The sequence below is a fragment of the Lutra lutra genome, chromosome 4, assembly GCF_902655055.1.
Source record: "Lutra lutra chromosome 4, mLutLut1.2, whole genome shotgun sequence".
Classification (NCBI taxonomy): domain Eukaryota; kingdom Metazoa; phylum Chordata; class Mammalia; order Carnivora; family Mustelidae; genus Lutra; species Lutra lutra.
In genome coordinates this window covers 46,744,599-46,770,197 of record NC_062281.1, presented here as the reverse complement: position 1 = coordinate 46,770,197, position 25,599 = coordinate 46,744,599, and the positions used below count along the sequence as shown (strand labels likewise).

Here is a 25,599-nt window from a genome sequence, read left to right as displayed (position 1 = left end):
CGTGCTCCATTACCTGTAAGAAAAATCCTCTATGTAGTTACTGTGGTCAGATTTAATCATAAACCATTATACAGTGTAAATCATGACAGTAAGGTCACAAGGCTTAAATACAAACCAGATTAAGCCTAAAATTTGATATGCCCACTTTACTATTTGATCTGAAATACTTCAAGAAAACTCAAAGTAAAAACAAAGCCATAAAGGAAAATTACAGAAAGCACTTATAAACATTCTTACAGTTTAAATATTTCAATTCTCTGGATTGGCATACATTTTAGGAATTTAGTCCTTTAAAAGGATGTTATAACTATTAACAGAAAAGAAACTCCATGCTTCACTGTTTGAAACATTAAATGGGACGAACGTGTCAGATTGTCAATAAGATGGAAAAAACAGATTTTCTTTTAATAATCTTGGAGGGAAGCTGGTTCCTTCAATTTTCTGTTTTTCTGTTAAACTCTACAGAATCTAAAATCCCTGCTACGTGAAAGTTCGTTCAATGGCAATATTCAGGAAAACTTGAGAACTTAAAAACTATTTAAAAACAACTATGTAGCTTACATTTTAACCGCAAAAATAATTGGGCTTTTCTGAAAGTAGGGATAGGAAGACATCTATGTCTAACTGTACATGCAGTTAATCAGTTCTAGGAGTTTTTCCTGCCTCCATTTTTGAGAACATCGCATAGGGACACTCATTACGCGGTTCCCTTCTAAACTTCTTGAATCACATTCACCTGGGGGGGCTTAAAATGCAAGTTCCCGCCCTTTCCCCCGCCCGGAAACGGACTCCGTAAGTCTTGGGCGGGGCTAAGCACCTGTATTTTTAGCCAACAACGCAGGTGATTCTCACGCTAGTGAAAGCCACTTACTTTGGGGAGGGAGGTTCCCCCTATTCAGGAAGCGGGATTTCCACAGTCAAAACAGTTGGGGGTGGAGACCGGGCACCTGTGGTTTGGTGTGTCCCCCCACCTCCGCCCCACCACGCCCCAGGCGATTGTTATGCCGGGTCGAGAGCGAGAAGCGCGCAGCAGCTCCCAGCGTCTGCGCCCAGGCCAGCGCGAGAAAAGGCGCTAAGGTGGGTTTCCTGGGTGGGACTCTCGGCCTTTCCCCGCCCTCCTCGGTGGGAGTCCCGCGCGGACGGACTCGGGTTATTCCGCGTCGCTCCCCGATCGCGGAGGCCGCGCTGTACGCAGGGTTTTCCCCGAGCCGTTCCGCTACCCCGGTTAGCAGCTTTCTCTTCCTCTCATCATCCGGCCCTCTCGACGCGCATCCGCCCCGCCCTGCTAACCCCCAGGCCGCGAGTGGGGTGCACGCGAAAGGGGCGCGGGGCGCAGGCAGAGGCCCGGGCCCCCGGTCGCCGCCACAGCGGTCCGGTTGGCGCGCGGACCTCGGCCCCCGGCCCGCGCACCTCGGCCCCCGGCCCGCGCAGCCGCGGCTCCGTCAGGCCCGGCCCCTCACCACGGCCGCGTCTCCACCAATCGCCGGCCTCGCCCGCCGCCGCCGCACCTGCGAGGAGGAGCCCGCGCGCCTCCGCCGCAGCCGTCGCAGCGTCCCCGCCCCGTTCCGCCCCCATCGCGGCGCCCCCAGATCATCCACCGCCGGTGTCTGGCTCCCCGCAGGCGAGGAGCGGAAGCCGCTATCCTGAGGCGGAGTTCGGGGCGCCGGAGACCCGCCGGCTGCTTAGCCGCAGTTTCCGGGCAGCCGAGGCAACGTTGACGCGCGGGGCCCTGGCTCCCCGCGGACCCCGCGACCCCGGGCAAGTGGGCGGGCGCCCGGAACGGGCAGCCCAGCCGGGGCAGGCAGTGGCGGCGGCCCTGGCGGTCGCGCTCTGGCGCCCCGTGCGCCGCGCTCCATGCCGGTGTGGTGCTGCCGCTGCTCCCTGGCCGGTCATTTCAGGTGACTTCTCTGCGGGGGAGCGGAGGGGATGGGAGCAGGAGGAGGGTGGAGCGCTTTCCGGCTCCGCGGTCGTGACGGGGCCAAGCTGGGCAGAAGTCAGGCGCGGTTGGGGTCGGGACAGGTACAGCGTCGGGACCGGTCCGGGGTGGGGGGCGAGCGCCTGGACTGAGCTGCCTCCCGCCTCGGCAGCCGCTTCCTCCTGGTTCCTGCCTGATTAGGGTTCCCGCCTCGGCAGCCTCTGCTTGGGGGCACCTCGCTCCGGGGTTGGTGGGGGGGGGGGGGGGTGGACAACATTCTCCTCTGTTGTCCCCCTTTTCCTCTCCTGGACCGGGCCAGTCACGGGGACTTCGAAACCGGCTAGACCCGGAGCGAGTCGGTTACTGCGACCTGAGACTTCGAAGTAGTGCAAAGTTTGAGTGAAGGGTTGCGAAGGTTCCTCCCTACCCCACCTTTAGATCTTTATATATTTTTTTAAATAAACGTAATAATCTAAGTTACTGCGTTTGAAAGGAGATAGGAAACTGTTTTAAATGTGATGGTTTGGTTACAAGTAGGTGCTAACTTTGTTCTAAGATGCTTGTCATTATAAGTGTATATTACAGAGATTTGAAATAGGTGGGGATTCAGGATTCACATTATGGGAAAGTTCTTAAGGGTGATGAGGTTAGTGCATTTTAAAATAAAAGTGAGAATATGTTCTCTTGTACAGTTGGCAGACACTTAAGTCAGTTATGGGGAGAAAGGCTAAAGGCACTTGGAAGTCGTTTTAACCCTGTGGTGGAGAAATGTTAAATTTAGCGCAGACTTTAACAAATTACCTTACTTCATTTGTATGAATGTGCTAGAATAATGATGTGTAAAATTTTTCTGAAAATATGAAACTCAGAGTTCATAGAATTTAAGTGGCCATGAACTTGCATGTAAAGAAAGGTACAACTGATATTTTTGCTAAACTTTTAATGAAAATCGAGTATGTCCTTCAATTATGAATGTAAGCATCAAATCAAATAGTATTTGTGACCTTGTCAACAGTAAAATTCACAAATACTTTCATATCACAGTTGCACATATCTAGAAATACTGTATGTTTATTTCTTCAAAATTACAGTAATTACACATCACCGAACTTGCTGTTTAATACAGTAGAGAAATGTAAATAAACATGTCATAAGTTTACTTTTTATAACTCTATTTTAATGTAATTGGTTTCCTTGTAAATCCCATGTATCTTTTATGTGTGTAATAATACTATTCAAGGAAGAGGTTCAGAGGTTTCACCAAATTACTAAGGAGTTTAAGACACAGAGAAGGTTCAAAACTCCTGTTTTAATAGAGAGCAAAAGTCCAGACTTACCCAACTTCTCACTGAGTTTTGTAGGGTATTTTAAATTCTGGATATTAAAAATGTTTTCTGTAATAAACTGCTGGATTTTAAGTTTTAGGCAACTTTGTTGACTACTTGACAGATACTGGTTTGAGAGTATCAGATCCACTTTGAAGAGTTTTAGAAAACAGATTCCTCCAATGAAAACTTGTTAAACTCAAGCCCCTTGAGAAATTAACATGCCTTTCAGAAACTGCTGTCTAAATGCCTTTTGACTGCTTTTGGTATAGTTGAACTCTTAAGGACACAGGTTGGGATTCATATCCATTCAGCTAACCCTAGGTTACGGATACCATATGCTTACCACTTTGTACAGAAATTTAGAGGAGATAAATACAAAGTAGTTGGTATGTTTTGATCTTGAGAGATAAGGATAGCCTTGCTAGCCAAAAGATAAAAATTTTGATTAATAAACCTTATTTCTGTTGTAAAAATAGCTACGCTGTAGCTCAGATTTAAAAAATAAAATATTTAAGACCTCTTCTTAGGAAGGTGTTTATAATTTACTTGTGCTATTTTTTTTTTTTTTGAGCAATTTTATTAGGAACAAACCTGTATATTTTGACTCTTGTACAATACCTGAAAGGAATAGGTATTGTGATATCTGTCCACTGACTTTCCAACCGTCCACTAACTGTTCTATACCTACTGTTTTGGAAGATAAACAGTGTGACTGACTTCATTTGTGATGTTAGAACCTCTTTTTCATAGAGTAGTATGAATTTGGTGACAATTTAGGATCATGCTTCCAAAGACTATAAAAATTCAGATACTATAAACCATTTCATTTGAGTTTGAGTCATCATTAAAAGAAGTCTTGCTAGATGGGAGAAAGTCTTTTTGTTACCCAAAGTTTATGCCTGTACCATTCTCTTAAATTGGTTTCAAGACTGGGTTCTAATATTTCAAGAACAAAAGGTGGAAGTTCTTTAAAATCTTTTTAAATATCAAATAGTCTTTATGCCTAATAGGGCAACTATTTTTGCATGTGTATAAAGTGCTGTTTACTATTTCCTGAAATGCAATAAAATGTTTTCTAACTTAGTATCCCAAATAAAGGAAAAGTAGATTTTTTATTACTCAAAATACTTGTTTTAAATATAACATTGGATCCAGTTGGATATCTCAAGTAGAAGTTGAAACTATTCATAGACCTGTGATATAGTATGAATGTATTATAAAACATGTGCAGTGATACGTGAATTATAACTTAGGCTCTGAATTATTTAGAAAGAATACTTACCAAGAGGCCTTTGTTTCATTGTTGCTTTATGCAAAACTAGTGAACCATACTTTTGTTTTTTGTTTGTTTCTCGATTCTGTTTTTCATCAATGTTGATCTGTATGAAACTTATACCAAATACCATGCAAGTTTATTATAAATAGTTTATACCAATATTTAGGTCATATATCATTATATACATACCACTTTTATTATAGATTATATACATATTGTATATGTGCAGATTATACTAATGACCAGTAGAAAATCAGAACTAATTACTTGTATAGAGAATTTAAATAAGCTAAAACTTTGGCTCTGCTGAATGTACTAGAGTCTTGAGACTAGAGGTAAATTGCTGGAGGCCCACACACAAAACCTACTAGACTAAATGAATTAAGCAACATTGGAGAATACAAGATCAACATAAAATATCAATCCTATTTCTACACAGTAACAATGAACAGTCTGACAGTGAAGTTAACAAAATTTCATTTACACTAGCCTCATGAAAAATGAAATACTTATTCCTAAGTCCTAAGACTTGTACACAGAAAACTATAAAACATCATTGAGAAGAACTAAAGGCCTAAATAAAAGGAATCCCATGTTCATGGATTGAAAAACAGTGTCTTAATTAAGATGGCAGTATTTTTCAAATTGATCTATAAATTTAGTGCAGTCTTACCAAAATCCTAGCAGCCTTTGTTTTGCAGAAATGACAAGATCCTAAAATTCATATGGAATTGCAAGAGACCCAGAATAGCCAAGACAATTTGAAAAGAACAAATTTGGAGAATTCCCACTCTAATTTCAGAGTTTACTACAAAGAAACCGTAAGCAAGACAGTGGGGCGCTTGCATGAAGATTAACATAGATCGGTGGAATAGAACTGAGAGAAATAAATCCTTACGTTTATGGTCATTTGGTTTTCCATGGGATCACGAGACAAAGGGGAAATAACAGTCTCTACAACAGATGATTCCAGGACAGATGGATATCCACAAACAAGAGTGGAGTTGGACTCTTACCTCAGACATCACATGTGTAAAAATTAACTCAAAATGGATGAAAGTCTTAAATCTAAAAACTAGAACAATAAAACTTACAGAAAATAGGAGTAAATTTTGGTGATCGTGGATTAGGGAATGGTTTCTTTTCTTTCTTTCTCTTCTTTTTTTAAAGATTTTATTTATTTGTCAGAGAGCACAGGCAGGCAGAGTGTCAGGCAGAGGCAGAGGGAGAAGCAGGCTCCCCACTGAGCACGGAGCCCAGTGTAGGACTTGATCCAAGGACCCTGGGATCATGACTTGAGCTGACGGGAGGAGCTTAACTGACTGAGCCATCCAGGTGTCCCAGGGAGTGGTTTCTTAGACACCAAAAGCACAGCAGCAAAAATCGAAAAATTGAAATTTCTGTGATTCAAAAGACAAAGAAAGGGACAGACCACCCACAGAATGGGAGAAAATATTTGCAAATCATATATCTGAAAAGGGATTTGCGTTCTACATATATAAGGAATTTTTAAAGCTTAATAAAAAGCCCAATTTGAAAGTGGGTGAAGACTATTTCTACAAAGAAGAAAATACAAATAGCTAAACATCATATGAAAAGATGCTTACCATTTTTAGTCATTAGGGAAATGCAGGACAAAACTGCAGTGAGATGTCATGTCACACCAGTGAGGGTAGCTAAAAAAGAAGTTGAGTGTTGGTGAGGATGTGGAAAAGTTGGAACCCTCTTATATTGCTGTTGGGAATGGAAAATGAACCAGCTACTTTTTATTTTTTAAAAAGATTTTATTTATTTATTTGAGAGAGGGAATACAAGCAGGGGGAGCAGGAGAGGGGGAAAAGCAGGCTTCTGGCTGAGCAAGGAGCCTGATGCGGGGCTTGATCCCAGGACCCTGGGATCATGACCTGAGCCAAAGGTAGATGCCTAATGACTGAGCCACCCATGCGCCCTGATCCAGCCACTTTTAGAAGACAGTTTGGCAGTTCCTTAAGATGTTATACAGAATTTATGACCCAGCCATTGCATATACTCGTAAGAGATGTAAAAACTTTGATCCCCACAAAATTTATGCATGAATGTTCATAGCATTATTTGTATAGCCAAAAAGTGGGAACAACTCAAACGTTCATCGGTTTGTGAATGAACAAAATGTTTTCTATCTCTACGGTGGAAAATTACTTAGGCATGAAAAGAAATGAAGTACCAATATATTCTACACTGTAGATGAAGCTGAAAAACATGCTAAGTGGACGAAGCCAGGCACACAAGGCCACATAATATGTGAGAGTTTCCATTTATATGCAATTTCCAGAACAGGCAAATCCAACAAGACCAAAAGTAGATCAGTGGTCACCAGTAGCTGGAGGGAAGGGAGAATGGGGAATGAGTTTTCGTGAGGACCATAGTTTACTACTAACTAGATTACTACTGTTAACTTACCATTTTTTTTTTAAATTTTAATTTTAAATTTAAATTTTTTTTAAATTTCCCGGGTTATATATATGGGAACAGCAATCTTTGAGGTGGGGATATCTGGAAGAGACTGAAGATGAGGTGTGTATCTTCTGAAAAAGAATTGTGGCCTTTACAGCCACCACAATATTAATCAGGTCTGGGTATCCAAAAGGACTTTGATCAGAAGCATCCAGAGGAAACCAGGGGACCTGTCCTTGCCACACATTCAGGAGAAATGTAAGAAATAGGCCTGAGTATAATACACTTGTTTGAGTTCGGTTGCCAAGAAGCAAAGCAGGCTGGGTAACTAGAATACTGGATCTGCCACAGAAGTAGTTGGAATGATCTGAAAGGAATGTGTTGAGCGTAAGATGCTTCTTTGAGGAGCAGGCTTCAGTGTGAGGAGGGGCTTTCCCTAGTAGACATATCCAAAGGGTATCTGATCTGACCCCAAAAGGCCACTTATTGTTAGAGGTGTCCAAATATTTGGGGTAGAGTTACTCTTCAGGAAAGTTCTGGCCCCAAAAGGCCACGTATTGTTAGAGGAGTCTAGATATTTGGGATGGAGTTTATACCTTCTTCAGGAAAGCTGTCAGCATATCCTGGAGAACTCGACTCTATCCTAGGATAGATTGGAACCTTGGGGGGTTATAGAGAAGCAGAAATTTTGGTCTCTGCCCAGTTCTTTCCATTTATCATTCTCCTCCAGGATCTGTGAGTCCTATGAAATAACTGATCCATTTCATGTTTATCATTTTGTGAGTAGCAGTAAGCATACTCACCCATAGTTGGTACACAGTTTAATATTTCCAGATACTGGCCTGCTGCTGACTATATAAAGATGAAAAATAATTTGGGGATTCTGTTCTGAAGTAATCACTAGTGTAATGCCGAACATTAACTGCACTCAGAGGCTACTCCATTTGTTTCATGAGCATGTCAGAATGCTAAAACTAGTTTCTAGGGAGGCAACTAGGAAAGAAGGTAGATTGGAAATCAACATAAAGATATTTCCAAGTTTCAATATCTGAGAACTAACAAGATGTATAAACCTCATTTTTTTTTACCAAAATACACAGTTTGTAATACATAAGTACTATTAACCATTTCTTAAAGTATTATGACTATTTTGTTCCAAACATACTACCTCTAGTGCATATACTTTTTTTATTAATGAGGAAAAAAAAAAAAGAAAGTAGCCATTCCTAGGAAATCTCAGAGAATTATAAAAATCCCCAATGCAGTGCTGTCTCTTTGGTCTTTAAAGATAGCTTCTTATTTAGAACTTGTGTAGACTTGTCTACGTGGTACTACAGAGACATCAGCTAGCTCTTTAGGATTTCTGACATTAAAAGTACAGGTTGACAGGTAAGCTAAGCTACTAATTTGAAAGCATTAATCAGAAGAATTTCTTTTTCTCATTTTATGGAACTATTCCATATTTTATGGCCTAAATAAAATCTGAATAAAGACAAGTTTTTATAAAGGTTGTATTGACTCTATCTTTTCTTTTTGTTTTATGTTTCATTTTTTCTTCTTCTTTTTTTTTTTTTTTAAAGAAACTATAGTGACACTGAAACTGAAGGAGAGATTTTTAATTCCTTGGTGCAATATTTTGGTGATAACTTGGGGCAGAAAGTTAAAGCTATGCCATTAGTTGAAGAAACTTCTTTACTAGAAGATTCATCAGTGACTTTGCCTGTGGTAATTATAGGTAAGTACTGCATTTTAACTCTTAAAATTATAATTCTGATGCTTACTACTACTATATATGCATAGTTACACGGCACAAGTTCTTAGGATTGTATTGAGAAGTAGTTGTGGGTTTTTTGGTATGCTTAAGTAACCAATAACCGGATCTTTGGAGAGAGTAATTGGTTTATCTGATAGTAGATTCTGTGTTTGAATGTAACATTTTTTTCATTGAAGAACTGATAATGCCCTGTTGTGTTAAAATACTGTCAGTTGCGTTAATTATTATGATAGTGTCATGGCAGTGATTATAACCAGGATTAGTAGAGCCCATACAGAGCATTCTGTGTACATTATGGGATTATGCCTTTCAACCCTAGAGCCCTCTGTTGTGGAGTGAATACGATCAGGGCAACTCAGAAGTTGAGTAACTTGTGCAAGCTAGTAACCGGTTCTCAGTTTAATGAATGGTACTGTGCTCTGCTGTGGTGTGTACAGTGACCTTAACCATAATACTATCATTATATATCCTTTGTACCACCTCAACATATAGGCATAGAAGATACTAAAAATTAAGCTATAATTGCAACCTAATTACTTCAGAATTATAGATGTTTTTATGATTTCGTTTTATTGCATGTTTTTAACTTGGTTACTTACATCTTGCATCTAATATTCAAACTTACTAAGACAATTACTATGGTGTGAAGCAAGCTGCAGGAAAGAATTATGGGGCATAATATGCATATAGCATCTTTATTTTCTTTGAAAGCCTCTTTTTTTTTTTTTTAAAGATTGATTTATTTGAGAGATTCCTGTGCATGTGTGAGGTGGGAAGGGGCAGAAGGAGAGAGAATCTCCAGCAACTTGTTCTTTTAGTCTGGGAACAATGACCCGCTGAGCATGGAGATCAGAGTGGGGTTTGATCTCAGGACCTGAGCCAAAATCAAGAGTTGAACGTTTAACTGACTGAGCCAACCAGGCGCTCCTAATGCCCCCTTTCAAAGTTAACAGGAAGGAGAGAAAAGTCCTGTCTTTTGACATATGAGGGATCCAGTAGAGGGAGGGAGGGAGGGAGGAAAGGAGGCAAGCATGGTTTCTAGATTTGTTTTTAGGGGTGATGATAGAGATGATGGTATGTGTAGTAGTTCACATTCAGGGTAACTTGGGACTAGACCTCATGTTCCATTTTCTCATTTTTGCTCGACACTGGTTTTTCATCCTGAATGTGTTGGCATGAGTCAGGGAACCCTCTTCTGTCCTAGCTGGCTATGGGTGGGTCAGAAAAGGAAAAAGTACCATCATCTGTACCTGCCTACGTCACTCCCCCCAAAACAATCTGTGTTTTGCTTCAGCTAGCCAATGAGTAGCTTAACTCAGTGCACGTAGGGCTGTGACTGCTGGCAAGAGCACTCCATCAGAGCAGAGAACTAATTTTCTTGATATATGTGTTTTCTGTTGCTGTCATAACAAATTTCCACAAACATAGTGGCTTTAAACAATGTGTTTTCTGTTGCTGTCATAACAAATTTCCACAAACATAGTGGCTTTAAACAATGTACACTTATTATCTCACTGTTCTATAGGTCAGAAGTTCAACCCTGGTGTCAGTGGGCTAAAGTCAGGATGTCAGCAAGACTGCATTCCTTTCCGGGGTCTCCAGGGTAGAATGTTTGTTTGCTTGCCTTTTCCACTTTCTAGAGGTTACTCTCACTTCTTGACTGCTGGGCCTTTTCTCCATTTTCAGAATCCACAGTGTTGGTTCTCTCTTAACTTTCTTTCATTTTTCCTTTTCCCTCTCATCAAAGCTGAGAAAGAGTCTCTCTCTCTCTCTTTTTTTTTTAAATTTCTAATATGGTGGGTCTCTTTTTTTAAGGACTTGTATAATTAGGTGGTGTCCACCTTTATAATCCAGGTAATTTCCTATCTCACAGTCCTTAATTTACTCACGTCTATAGAGTTATCTTTTGTTATATAAGGTAACACTTTCAGCTGCTTGTGACTTGCTGCTTCAATATCATGTTTGCTATTATGGGTCTTTCGCCTTTGCATTCAAACTTCAGAATTAGTTTGTGTCCACAGAGTAACTTGCTGGAATTTTTACTGGATTGCATTGAATCTGTAGATCAAATTGAGAAGAGCTGACATCGTAACAGTATCAAATCTTCTTATTCGAGAGCATCTATTTAGATCATTGGGTTCTTTGATCAAAGTTTTCTGGTTTTCCTTGTATATATCTTATATGTGCATTTATCATCTTAAGTATATACAGTTGGATTCATATCCAGCTGTGTGTGGTTTTGTGTGTGTGGGCACATGCACAGATTAAGCAGTATTGTATATTTAATTTCAGATGCTGCCTGGTCATTGCTGGTATATAGAAAAGATACTGGCTTTTGTATATTAACCTTGTATCATGCAGTCTTGTTGCTCTAGGAGTTTTTTGGTCCATTCTTTGGGATTTTCTACATAGAAATCATGGCTTTTATGGACAAAGTTGTTCTTTCCAAAGTCATTGTTTCCTTTTATTGCATTAACTATGGCTTCTGTCATGGTGTGTGTTGAGTAGAAATGATGGGAAGAGACATCCTTGTCTTATTCTTGACAAAGCATCTAGTTTTTTACCATTTAAGAATGATTGCTAGTTGTAGGTTTACTGTAGATACTCTTTACCAAGTTGAGGAAGTATTCCTCTATTTGAGTTTGCTGAAGTTTTTTATTTTTTTAAATCACGAATAGGTTTTGGGTTTTGTTAAATGCTTTTTCTTTATCTTTTATCTGTATTGATACTATCATATAGTATTTTTATTCTTTAATTTTTGTCTCTGTTTTGAGTCAGGGAAATTAACTCTTTGCCTCAGATCTTCCAATATTTCTCGTGTTTTTAATTTTTATGAAGAAATGGTTTACTTTCCTTTCTGTCTTTTTAAAGGCTTCCCACTTCAGTATTGTAAGTAGAAGTAGTAATCCATTTTCTGATATTCTTGGATTTATGTTTTATATTTACATCTTCGAGCTGCTTTTATTTGGGGCACAAAATATTAGAGAATGGAACAGAATTTTCTTCCTGAGGCTAACAGTTACCCCAGTTGGATTAGATTTTTGGTAGATGGAGATAATAGAGAAGTGAAAACCTAGACTAAAGGAACCACAGAAATGGAGCTAGTTCACTGGGGTTCAAGAAAAAAATCCAGTTTGGCTTTAGTTTAAGCATATAAAAATATAGGAAGACGCTATTAGGAGATGGGTCTGGAAAGATGATTGAGAACAGAACACGGTGAGCACCGGGTAGTCAGAAGCAAGCAGTTAAAGTTTTCCAAGTGGAGGGAGTAGTATGATGAGGACCTTGTTCTATCAAAATTCGTCTGAATGTAAATGTGAAATGATTTTGGAATAGGTGTATCCTAGGACAAACAAGGGACTTTTCGTCTTTTGAGAATAGAGGAGTGACACTAACAAAGACAACTGAATGGATATAGTGACTAAATAGATTTAGAATCAGAATCTGATTAATTTAGGATTTTGTTAGCACCACACTTTGAGAAGGGATGGGATTTAAAGGAGAGGGCACCTAAATGAAGGAACTCATGAATATGTGTTGAACACATTGTGATTAAATTAGTAGTAGTTCAACTAGGTGGAGTAAAGAAGTGGCTTATGGAAATGTGGGATGTATTTTTGGGCAAGAGGTCAGCGTACAGGTATAATTCAGGGTCAGTAGCATAAAGACTTAAAGCTTCAAGTAGATGAGACTCCCAAAAGAAAACGGAGAAGACAAAGGTCAGTATCTTATGAATACTTGGTTTTAAGAGTTTAGAGAAGGAAGACAAATAGGTAAGGGAGAAAATGTATCTTTGAGAAAAGCCAAGGAGTAAGAATATTAAGACACATGATGCACCTTTTTTTTTTTTTCCAATAGGAAATGGACCCTCAGGAATCTGCCTTTCTTACATGTTATCAGGCTACAGACCATATTTATCATCAGAAGCAATACATCCAAATACAATCTTACATAGTAAATTAGAAGAAGCAAGACATCTTTCCATTGTTGATCAGGTATTTCTTACATGTCAATCTTTTGTTTTTTTGGTTTTTTTTTAATACTCAAACAAGGTTAGTTTTCTACTTATATAAGCATTGTCTATCTCGGTTGGAAATCCTTTCTTCTAAATAACATTCTCTGTCATTTTTATTTTCAATTTGCAAATATGTTCTGTCAAATTACTTCTGTTTATTTTACTGAATTGATGAGAGCAGAATTTCCCAAATTATTTCCTGGTGGGAGTTTTAATAGGTGCTCTGTGTTCAGATAAGTTTTGGAAGTGCTGTTTTTTGTTACTGGAATGTTACAATAGACATATTAAGGCATATTAATGTATTAAATGCATCTTCAGGAGTTGTAGTAAAAGCGATCTGATTAGTTTTGTTGAAATCCAGTCTTTTCCTATATCCATTTGACCAAGAATCTATTAAGCTCTCAAAGAACATCAGTGTTTTATAGAACATTATCTGGGAAATGCTGGATTAGAGTAATGGCTTTCACTTTTGTAACAGCACAGGTTTTTTGTTTTTATTTTTTTGCTTTTTTTCCTTCAAACTCTGCCTTCTTTCTTTCCTTTTTTGAAAAATTCATTCAGGACTTAGAATACTTGTCTGAGGGCCTTGAGGGCCGATCCTCCAATCCAGTTGCAGTCCTTTTTGACACACTTCTTCATCCAGATGCTGATTTTGGTTATGATTATCCATCCGTTTTGCACTGGAAACTAGAACAACATCATTACATCCCTCACTTAGTTTTTGGTAAAGGTCCACCTGGTGGCGCTTGGCATGTGAGTATGTTTTTCTTCACATTTTATAGTGCATGTGAGTTATATGTCATCTTGATAAGACCATTTGAATGTTGAAACATTATGGTATATAACACTATCATACATTATATATGTTTACCATACTTTTATCTGAGAATTTTAATGCCATTCAATAAAATATATTTTATATTATCAGACGTTATAGAAGTTTACCAAATTTTTATCTGAGAATTTTAATGGTGTACAATAAAATATGGGTTACTAGAAGTTAAACCGAATTTGATTACTAGTATAGTCTTAGAATAAGCTTCTCTATACTATTTTACAAGAACTATATAAAAAATATTTCAACAATGTTTTGCATAGTAAAAGTTTTAAATTCATATCAGACTTTATAAAATCTCACACAGTATTTCATACCAGTACCCATTATTTAAATCTTAAGTGAAAAATAGATTCTAAAAGAAAGTATTAATATGCTTGGGCTGCTGTAATGAAATAACCTAGACTGAATGCCTTAACAACAGATATTTATTGCATGGTGTGGAAGCTGAGAAGTTCAAGATCAATGTGCCAGCCAGTTCAGCTTGTGTGAGGGCTCTTTTCCTGGTTTGCAGATAGCACTTGCTTGGTGCATGCATGCTCCTTCCTCCCTTCTGCCCCTCTTCTAATAAAGCCACTAATCCTATCATGAGGGCACCACCCTCATGACCTCATGTAGACCTAATTACCTCTGAGAGGCCTCATCTCCAAATACCATGACACTGGAGGTTAGGGCTTCGGCGTATGGATTTTGGGGCTGACACAAATTCAGTTCATGGCAAGGGTTAAACCAGAGAATTGATTAACATAAAAATTCAGTGCATTTTGTTAGGGGTCAGGAACTTAATAATTTTTCTTTTCTCCTGTCCTTAGCCCTTAGTATGGCATCTGGTGTGTAGTGAGTGCTCATTTGTTATAGAAATAAATGTTAAATACTTTTTGCTGTTTTATGAAAAAGGATTTCATCTGAATTTTAACATTAAACATCAACTCTGTGGTATAGACTTCAGTTGAATATTCCTATATTAGTTCAATGCTGTATGTCTAAATAGTTATTTACATTTAATAAGTGACTGTTTTAGTGTCTTTAGGGGACTTTCCAACTCCTTTCTTACTCTTAATTTCCTTAATGGTAAGGGATAGCAACTAACAGTATCTGTGCCTTTTGGTGTTTATATTTGTGCTATTAGTGAGTAGCATTGTTAAATGGTATTTCTTGAAAAAGCCATAATGTATACTTCTCTAAATTCCTGACGATTTCTTGTACTTACATTTTCTTGCTTAGAAAAACGTACAGACAGTAATCTGTGTTATTTCATTTTTTCCACTTATGTATAGGAAAGTTGAAGGATAGATAAGCCCTGATTACTAAAAACACATTTGAATCAGTGGTAAAGCTGAAATATATTTGAAACTCGCTGAATTTTTTTCATGCATCATATAGGATATCCATTAGATATTAGGGATATAAATAAATTTAAATAATATAAATAATTAGGGATATAAATAAATGATATTTTAATTACTATCCATTTTCAGGCATCACTTCTATGCAGTTACCTGACTTTTCCAGGCCTAATTATTTATTCCCTTTCACCTCTGCATTCCATGCCTTAATCTTGAAGCTCTTGACTGTGGTTCTATGTTTAGATAGCCCTCTCCCCTGCCATGCTTCACATACATGCTAGTTAACCTCAATTATTACTCAGGATATAAGTTCCCGAAGTCATTTGTCCTCTTCATAGTCCTTTCTGTATAGTTTTTCTACTTCTCTTGTGGTCAAATTTCTCACCACTCTCCTTACTTCCAGACTTTCTAACAGTGTACCCCTAAAACTCCATTTGCTAATAAACAAAGCTTTTGTTTACTCTTAACCATTTCAATTATTATATGCTGCTTTTACTCCCTTCCTTGAAATCTTGCTTTCGTGAAGATTTTTTCACCGCAGCCCCCCGAAGGGGAGTCTCTTCACTTCTCCATGGCCCCATGTCCTGTCAGGTTGAGTAGTGAGGTTGGGGTTCTCTTTATTCCCCGTCGCTCTTCTGTCAGAGTCCCTGTTCCTTTGAACAGGTTATGTCATCTTCTTGCTCCTCGACTGTTCCAGATTGTCCCCCTGTTTTTGAACCCGTAGCACCTAAGTCATGGTTTTCCATTGTATCCAAGTTTTCTTATCAACTTGAGTACCTTTACATGTATGACACAGAAGCAACAACTTAACTTTTCATCTCTTAATGTGTTCATTCTCAATAATCTCCTTTTCCATTCCTCCTTAGATACTAACTCCAGTGGCTCCACTGTGACTGCTCAGTGAAACTGAAATTTTTAAATACCTTACTTGATGATCACAACTTTTTATTCTTCCAGCTGCTTCATCCGGTTACACTGTACCTCGTCTTCAAGCACAGAGACCTTGAGGCTCTGATCTTAACCTCCTTACCTACCCAGCTTAGGTTTTGTAGTCTCTTGACCCATTGTCCTGCTATCACATGGGCTTGGCCAAAAACAATTTCTATAACTGTCTACTTTATCTTTTCCCATAGTTAAGCTATTAAACATTGTCAGAAAAAAACAAAAAAGGTTGTACATCTGTGAAAAGTATTCTTCAGCCTCATTTAGGTCCTGAATTCTACTTGGTAATCCTTTGCTATTTCCTTGTTAAATGTTCTTCTCAAATCTCTATCCCCTTTTTTACTTTCCTACTTAAATACTCTTTTTTTTTTTTTAAGATTTTTTTTTTATTTATTTGACAGAGATCACACGTAGGCAGAGAGGCAGGCAGAGAGAGAGAGAGAGAGAGAGGAGGAAGCAGGCTTCCCACCAAGCAGAGAACCCGATGCTGGGCTCAATCCCAGGACCCCAGGATCATGACCTGAGCTGAAGGCAGAGGCTTTAACCCACTGAGCCACCCAGGCGCCCCCTACTTAAATACTCTTGATTCTTAGAAAATAGTATCCATCAGGATTGAACTTCCATAATTTTATGTTAAAACCTACAAATGTATCTGCATTCGTGCTACCTCTTTGTTTCTTATCCCCTGTTGCTGTAGAAGTGGTATCACTTCTATCTAAGACTAACCTTCCAGCTATGTTCTGGACCTGTCTTCTCTAAGGATATCGCTTATTTGATTTTCCCCTTCTTGTATCTTAAGTTTCTCTGGCAGCTCCTGTTTACCAGTATATAAATATACTAAAATTATTTTCTGTTACTAAAGAGTTTTTATGTGTTAGCTTATCTGTATTCTTTGCTTTAGAGCCACCTCTTGAAATAGTTACCTATCCATTATTATTTTTTTTTTAAAGATTTTATTTATTTATTTATTTATTTGAGAGAGGGACAGAGATAGCGATAGCACAAGCCGGGGAGGAGAGGGAGAAGCAGGCTCTCCACCCAGCAGGGAACCCGATGCGGGGCTCAATCCCTGAACCCTCGGATCATGACCTGAGCTGAAGGCAGACGTTTAACCGACTGAGCTACCCAGGCACCCCACCTGTCCATTATTTTTATGCCTTTGCCTGCTGTTCCTTAACTGACTTCACTCTAGCTTCTGTCACTGCCTGCCTTTTCAGCTTTTTATAGGTTGGTAACTTTCTTTTTTGCTCAGTTTGATGGTCTTAAACTTTATCTTTCCTGACCTCTGCAACATTTGACAGTGGTACTACCTCTCTTAGATTCTCTGAACCTTTCATCTCCTGCTTTTCTTACTGTTAGTCACTCCTTTTCGTTACCTTTTGGACTCTTCTGTAATCTCTGTGCCAAGCCATGGTCTTGGCTTTTTATACTCTTTATTCTCCCTGGCTTGTCTCATATACTTCAGTGACTTGCATATGAATGTTGAGTGACTCCCAAATCAAGATCCCTGGCCCACATTGCTTTCTCTTATATAGTCACCTAAATACCTTCCCTTTATTATCCCATAGCTGTTCTCAACCTCAGCATGCCTACCTAACCAGTCATCTTTATCATCAGATTTCTTCCTTTCCTTACCATGGAGTAATGGCACTGGAATGTAGTTACTTAAGCCAGAAACCTTCCTTGATTGTTCTTGCCTCAACTCCTATTTCAAACCAATTATTTTATCTTCTCCATTCTTTTTTTTCTTTTTTTTTTTTAATTTTTTTTATTATTATTTTTTTTTATCTTCTCCATTCTTTCTCATAAACATACTGTGAATCCTTTCACCCTACTTTGCCCATCATAATTGTAATTGGCCATCATCATCTTTGACCCAATTACTGCCAGGGTTTCCTACTCCAGTCTTGTCTTCTTGAGTACAATCTCTATAGCAAAGCCAGAGTTACCTTTCTATAATAACACCTTTGAATGTTACAGCCATGCATAAAACCCTGTACTTGCTTCCAGTGCATCTAATGAATAGTATGCGCACTCATTATTAATGTATTTTACCATAGCCTGGGTCATCTAGCCCCTACTTGGCTTTCTTGCTTTACTGCTTTCTCACATTCCATGCTCCAGAATATTCTTTCTGGGGTTCTGGGTTCATGCGCAGGCTGTAGATTCACTAGGACTCACAGGACTCCTTTTGTACTTATGGTTATAGTTCATTCAGTGAAAGAATACAGATTAGAATCATTAAAGGGAAAAAGTTTAGGGAATGCAGTCCAGGAGAAACAAGCTTCAGTTTCTAAGTGGTCATTTTTAGTGGAGTTGCAGGAGGCTACACTAACTCTCCCAGCAGTGATTTGTGACAGCGTATGCAAAGAGTTGCCAATCAGGGATGCTTACCGACACCTTGGTGTCCAGGATCTTCTGGGTGGCAGTCATGTAGAAAAGCAGCACCCATGTGTGTGACTCCTCTGCCTCCCAGAGCAAACACTGGTATTTACCATAAATCTCATTGTTAAGATAAATTTACAGTCACTGTACAGTTGCAGGTACAGCAGGGCCCAAGGCTTCTGGCATACAAAAAGTCATCAGGTAGAATATTTCGAGCTCAGGGGTTGTTTCCTAGGAAGCAGCCAAAAGCCAGTCCTAAAGACAGACCTTTCTTAGTAATACGCACAGTTTAAGCAACCCAAGCCTGTTAATACTTTTCTGCATAATGCTGAACTTTTTAATTTCTTGAAGGACACTGCTGTTCTCTTTGTAAAACTCACATAACATCTTTATTCTGCCTGGAATATTTTCCCTAATGGTACACTCCTCACAGCCCACTTGTGTCCTTTAAGAAATATTCTTCTCTTTCTGTATGCTCTTAGTACTTCTGTCAGGTTTGTGTCCCTTAATAGTCTCCCTGACAGCAGGCACTCATGGCATAAGGATGACAAGGAAGACTAGGAGCAAAATGAAGAGATCCAGGGATTAGGGCTCACAACTAACTGGAAGAGGTGGTGCTGTGGGAATAACGTTTAGATTATTGAAGTGGAATATTAGTGCCTTAAGGTTTTTTTGAGTTTCAGATGAGACAGTTATGGCTCCAGATAAGTTCTGTATATAATATATTCTTAACAGTTTCCCTTGTGATGTTTTCCATCTTCTTGGTTCACATCCTAGTATCAGGCCCAGTTTGCCTCAAAGCAAGTAGCAGCTTGCCACCACCTCTCCCGGGTCTACACACCGTCACAAATAATAGGCTCCATAAGGCCCAGCACATAGTGAGTGCTTGGAAATGTTAGTCATTAATAATAACTATAATAATAAGTACCATTCCCAGTACTGGGTTGTATTGAAGCAGGGCAGGAAGAGTTAAGAAAAAGCCATAGCCTAAGAGAGTTGGTTGGAAGAGATCATTGAGGTCATCAAGATAGGTGCTATTGGCCCTTGGGCTTGTTGCTGCTGTGTAGTGAGCAAAGCAGAAAGAAGTAGGACAGGGGAGCTTGAAGGGGTCACTTTCTTAAGGCAACATTAGCTTGAGCAGTGAGTCTGTTCTTAATCAGGTAACCCCTGCTTCTTTCCCTAGTTTTAGAAAAAGATGTTGCTGTTATCCAAACCAGCTTAGACTTTGTAATTATAATTGATGGAGGGGGGGAAGCTGTTTTGCTGTACATTTCTTTAAAAAAAAATCTGTTGATATTAAAATAGATATATATCTAAAGTGTTAGAAATTAATGAACTTTTTCCTTTTGTTTATATATTTATTTATTTTTATTTATTTGGCAGACAGAGATCACAAGTAGGCAAAGAGGCAGGCAGAGAGAGAGGAGGAAGCAGGCTCCCTGCTGAGCAGAGAGCCCAATGCGGGGCTCGATCCCAGGACTCTGGGATCATGACTTGAGCCGAAGGCAGAGGCTTTAACCCACTGAGCCACCCACTGGTGCCACCAGACACCCTCCTTTTGTTTAAAAAGTGAAAATACTAACTTGTTCCTGTAACATATTCTGTGTCTGGATTACATTATTCTAGGCTGAAGCTATTAACATTGTTTAGGCATATGGAAATATTATAAACTTGTTTTATAAGTATGTAACTTTATGAAAGGAATATAGATCCTACAGAATAAAAGTATTTGTAATTTACACAACCATTTAGAACTTCTTTCTGCTATCCTTATCCAGACTCTTAATTATAGTGAATAAAGATGGATTTGGTTTTTTAAAAATCCATGTTACTGCTTACATGTGTTTGTACATTTTTTTATTCAAACAGAATATGGAAGGTTCCATGTTGACAATCAGCTTTGGAAATTGGATGGAGCTACCTGGACTTAAATTTAAAGACTGGGTATCTAGCAAACGAAGGTAAAGATCAAACTGTTAGAGTTCTTTGATGTACAGTGGGAAAGTCTATCAGTAATTTCAAAATATTTGTGATTCTGTCTTAGAGGAATATTACAGATTTATGTGTCTTTCAGATAAAATCTCTGTAGCAGTGATCATGAGCTAGTTTCCATTTAGAGATGTTACAAAACAGATTGGGTCCCTTCGCTTTTATTAATTATGGATTTATCCCACTTTCCTATTAAACCACTCTGTTTAGTTTCTCATTTACCCACAAATCCTTTCTACACTTATTTACTTATTCTTACCAGTTGATATACAAGTTTGTATATGTATAGCTCATGTATATATACCTATAATATTTGCCTTTCAGAGTAGAAGAGTATATATGATTAATAATTTAGAATGATGTACTCAGCGAGAATCTGTGATGTGATTGGTTACCCTACTGGGTACTATAGAGGTAAATACTTATTAAGAAATGTGAAAATAGGGGCACCTGGGTGGCTCAGTGGTTAAGCCGCTGCCTTCAGCTCAGGTCATGATCTCAGAGTCCTGGGATCGAGCCCCGCATCGGGCTCTCTGCTCGGCAGGGAGCCTGCTTCCTCCTCTCTCTCTGCCTCTCTGCCTACTTGTGATCTCTCTGTCAAAAAAAAAAAAAAAAAAAAAATTTAAAAAAAAAATGTGAAAATAGAAGTAAGAAAGATGAAAGCTCTACTTGGAAGAATACAAGTTTACTTGGGGAAAAATACCTAAAATTTTAAAAAGAAAAATAATAAGAAAAGCCTTATTTTCAAGGATAGTAGTATTAAATTAGATAGGAATTGCTAATACAGAGAATCTGATTTGCTCAGAAACAATAAAGCAAAGCAGGAAGTTAACCTTAGTTAGATTGGGAGTGCTTGACTTCCTGTTAGAAACCATATGACTTCATAGAAATTATCCTTAATTTGAGAAGATTTAAGGAGAGCAAATTCAGGCCAGCATGATCATTGAAATTAAACCTTTCAGATACTCCTTTTTTTTTTTTAAGTTTTATTTAAGTAATCCCAACACCCAACATAGGGCTTGAACTCATAACCCTGAGATCAAGAATCACATGCTTTTCTGACTGAGCCAGCCAGGCCACCCCCCTTTTGGATTTCTTAAAAATGAACTTTATATGGGTTTAAAATGAAAAGTAGTAAAGTCAGGCAAGTTGTACAAGTTCTTGATTTTCATAAGCAAGCAAGTGAAAATTGCTCAACATTTCCTTTTGTGATATGGGTAAAAAAGGGGAAGCTTTATGATTTTTTTTTGTTTGTTTTGGTGCTAGAAGTGTTCATCCTTTTACATTGGGCACATTGTATATTGAAGTAATTTGTGAAAAAGAATCTTGTGATTAAATATTGACTTCACTTCCTGCCTTTGCTTGCATAGTGTTGACTTTTAGATCTTAAGAGACTGATTCTTGAATCCTGACACTCTAACTTCTAGTGTTGTGAACATGGTCAAGTAACTTAAACTAGCTGTTAATTTCCTCATTTATAAATGGAGATTACAGTAGTAGTAACTACTACATAGGGTTTCTGTGTAAAGTGAGAGTTAACATTTTAAATCTTAAATTTTAAGAAAAACCTTTATGAACTTCTCCCATTTATAATTTGTAATGAATTATGTGAAATTATTTGATATGTCTTTACTGCTACTTATTTATAATTAGGGCCCAGGGTTTAGGGATACTAATGCCTATTGCTTTAAAGTTCAAGTGGAAAATGAAAGAATCTGCTCTTTATGAAAAGAGTACATTCCTGTATTTATAGATTTCTTTATGAACAGGAAAACAGCATGTTTTATGTACTTAGGATCTGGTCAGATTAGCTACCTTTATGAATAAATAAATGAATTAAAATGTAGAAATACAGACTTTTACAGTCTATCTCACAACTGTAAAGAATTCAGTCTACATACTATGCAGTCTACATCCTGTAACGGACTGAATTAGACTATAACAGATTCTGCATGTCTAGTATATATAATTCTTAAAGATAATATACATGATCTTGACATGATTTTTCATGACTTGCTATTTTCCTAAAGTCTGAAAATTCAGATCAGTCTTCTGAAAACATCCTATGTCTATTTATGCAAGGCACTGGGGAAACAGGTGCATTAAAATACAGTCTCTACCCTCATGGGATGTCTATTGATAAAACTAATTCTTTAACATTTTTAACTAAAGAAAAAAGCTTGCTTTCTTTGTAAAAGGATAATTTATAGCTAAGACTAGACGAATTAAAAAGATCTCTATAATAGCTTACTAGATGGAGCAGGAATAATCATGAAAACTAACACAGTACTCCTCATAGGGTATTTTTCCTTTTCCTTTTTTTAGGAACCTAAAAGGAGATCGAGTTATGCCAGAGGAAATAGCTCGCTACTATAAACATTATGTAAAAGTCATGGGTCTTCAGAAGAATTTCAGAGAGAATACTTATATCACCTCTGTATCAAGACTCTACAGAGATCATCAAGATGATGATGATGGACAAGACAGAAATATTTCAACACAGCATTTACAGATAGAGAAATCTAAATTTATCAAGAGAAATTGGGAAATCAGGGGTTATCAGCAAATAGCGGACGGTTCCCATGTTCCCTTCTCTCTCTTTGCGGAGAATGTAGCTCTAGCAACTGGAACACTGGATTCTCCTGCCCATCTGGAAATTGAAGGGGAAGATTTTCCTTTTGTGTTTCATTCAATGCCTGAATTTGGAGCTGCTGTAAGCAAAGGAAAGTTGCGTGGCAAAGTGGATCCAGTGTTAATTGTAGGTTCTGGGCTTACTGCAGCTGATGCAGTACTGTGTGCTTACAATAATAATATTCCTGTGATTCATGTATTTCGCAGACGAGTAACTGATCCAGGCTTAATTTTCAAGCAGCTTCCCAAAAAGCTTTATCCAGAATACCATAAAGTCTATCATATGATGTGTACTCAGTCATATTCTGTAGACGCCAGTCTTTTATCTGATTATACCAGCTTTCCTGAGCACCATGTGCTTTCCTTTAAGTCGGACATGAAATGCATTCTTCAAAGCCTCTCTGGATTGAAAAAAATATTTAAGCTCTCTGCGGCAGTAGTTTTGATAGGTTCTCATCCCAATCTGTCTTTTCTGAAGGAGCAAGGGTGTTACCTGGGCCATAACTCAAGCCAGCCAATCACATGTAAGAATAATCCTGTGGAAATAGATGCATATACCTACGAATGTGTTAAAGAAGCCAACCTTTTTGCATTGGGTCCTTTGGTTGGAGACAATTTTGTTCGATTTTTAAAAGGAGGGGCGTTGGGTGTGACACGCTGTTTAGCTACAAGACAGAAAAAAAAGCATTTATTTGTTGAAAGAGGAGGAGGAGATGGCATAGCTTAAAGTGAGTTTATAAGTAATTTATATGGACAGTTAACCATTAAAGATTTTTCATAGTGGATTTGCAGTGTACTAGCTTGAATTTTCTGAACGTGAATGAACTGGAAGAGAGCCTCAAGCTATAGTAACTAAAGTTACAAGAACTTGGTGTCCTGATTTATATTGTATCAAAGGTGTCACTGTCAGACAAATAGAAACACTGCCAATTTGGTACGGTTTAAGCTTTCACTTAACTAAAACATTCTTTTCTTCCAAGACTTACTTTTTGTGATCATTTGTGGTTATGTTTGATTCCAAAATCTTATAATCTATAAAACCATACAGTATGTTAGGGCCAGAGAGCATCTCTACTATACTTTAGGTCACCTTGCTGCTCAAGGGTGGTCTAAAGACCAGCATTAGCTTCATTTGTAGCTTGTTAGAAATGTGGACCCTCAGACCCCACAACAGAATTATTAAATCAGAAATTGCATCTAATGAGATCCTCAAGGAATATGTATGCTTATTAAAAAGTTTGAGGCACACTAGTCCAAAAGAAATTGTGATGTGCAAAAGTTATGTATGCTGGGAGTGGACAGGGTAGGAGGCATTTATAACTCAGGTTTAATTTATATTGTATTATCAATTTCTATAAATCTAATTTATTACCAAATATGGTATTTTAAGAAAATATTTTTATTGTTGAAACCTTGATAAGTACTTCATATTCTTAGCTTCTAATAATTTAAACAGTCCAATAATGTTGGCATACACTTAAACATTCAGGAACCTACCAAGATACTTTTGGAGATTTATTCTCTAACTAGCCTAACAATCTGATTTGCAAGTCAATAAATTGTGAATGAAACTGCTTATCCTTGTGTGAATATTGAGTTACTTTCTGTCATTAAAACTAACATTTGGGCATAAATACTTCTAATATTATAATACTGTTTGGTTATTGCTAGAATTATTTAAGGTTGAATCTTTTTTCTATTCCCATGCTGATTACTCTGAAATCTGTTCATTGGAGATGACATAGTAGCTTATCCTATGGTTATTTATTGAATTACATGCCCTGTCTTCATTTATTTAGATGTGTTTAATGTCTGTATTTTCACAGAGGTCTCCAGAATTTGTAGTGTTAGGCAAAAAACTGGTTTCTGAAGTTCTTCATGGCAAATTGAATTTCTCAGCCTTTTTTTTTTTTTTGTAAAATTTATTTAATCTGGAATGTGTTTATTGAATGTTTTTTTCCTTAATATAAAAAAAAACTATAATGTCCATATTTTGCTGTCCAGTTGCAGTGTTACATGCTTACAGGACCATAATTCACCTTAAAATATCAAGGTTTATAATAACACTTCGACAAGTTAGGTGTGTTTCAGATAAGTTGCTAAATTCTTACACTCTTGATATGTGTCATGTCTGATTTAGTTTGGACTAGAAATGATGTAATCCAGTTTTAGTTAACTATAATGTAACTTTCAAATTTCACACCTATTGAAATGGTTGTAACATCCTCTGACTACATACGATTGAGCATACTCTTCCTTGTCCCTTTGAGCTCTGAATGAGTTGGGTTGGATCTTTTTCTTACTGTTACTTCTGAAGTGAAAAAACTGACATTTTTGTAAGATTGAGAACTGTTACAATCCCCCTGTGTCTCAAAAGCTTGCTTTTACCCAAATGATAGCATTTCTGTAATGAAAGCATTCATTTAAAAAAAAAAAAATAGGGACAGTTAAACTTCAGTAGGGACCTAAATAAACCTAGTGAATAATTTCACCTCTAGTAACCCCCACTTCTCCCTCCAACCTAGCTCTTCTGTGCTACAGATAACATAGCCTTTTCTCTGATGTACTCTTGTACTCTTAGCCAATTTCTGTCCCATAATTCTAAATCTTTTATTTCGTATCAACTAGCTATTCGGGGGTGGGGGAAAGCATGAAATAATTGAGGAGTTATTCATACCAAGGAGGTATCCTTCATCCCTTTAAAAGTCTAGCTCTCAAAAAAATGTTAGC

General features: G+C 38.0%; 1 protein-coding gene across 2 annotated transcripts; it reads left to right on the top strand.

Moving 5' to 3' along the window:
• Positions 1 to 943: 943 nt before the first annotated feature.
• OSGIN2 (oxidative stress induced growth inhibitor family member 2) lies at positions 944 to 24,447 on the top strand. Of its 2 annotated transcripts, none has more exons than XM_047726348.1 (6): positions 944 to 1,077; positions 8,533 to 8,687; positions 12,585 to 12,721; positions 13,303 to 13,494; positions 20,119 to 20,210; positions 22,564 to 24,447. In XM_047726348.1, the coding sequence occupies exons 2-6, from the start codon at positions 8,621 to 8,623 to the stop codon at positions 23,594 to 23,596; spliced, it is 1,521 nt and encodes a 506-aa protein (XP_047582304.1). In that variant the 5' UTR covers positions 944 to 1,077; positions 8,533 to 8,620; the 3' UTR covers positions 23,597 to 24,447. The 2 variants fall into 2 exon arrangements, with proteins under 2 accessions (XP_047582304.1, XP_047582303.1); XM_047726347.1 differs by lacking the exon at positions 944 to 1,077 and adding an exon at positions 1,723 to 1,898.
• The last annotated feature ends 1,152 nt before the right edge of the window (positions 24,448 to 25,599 follow it).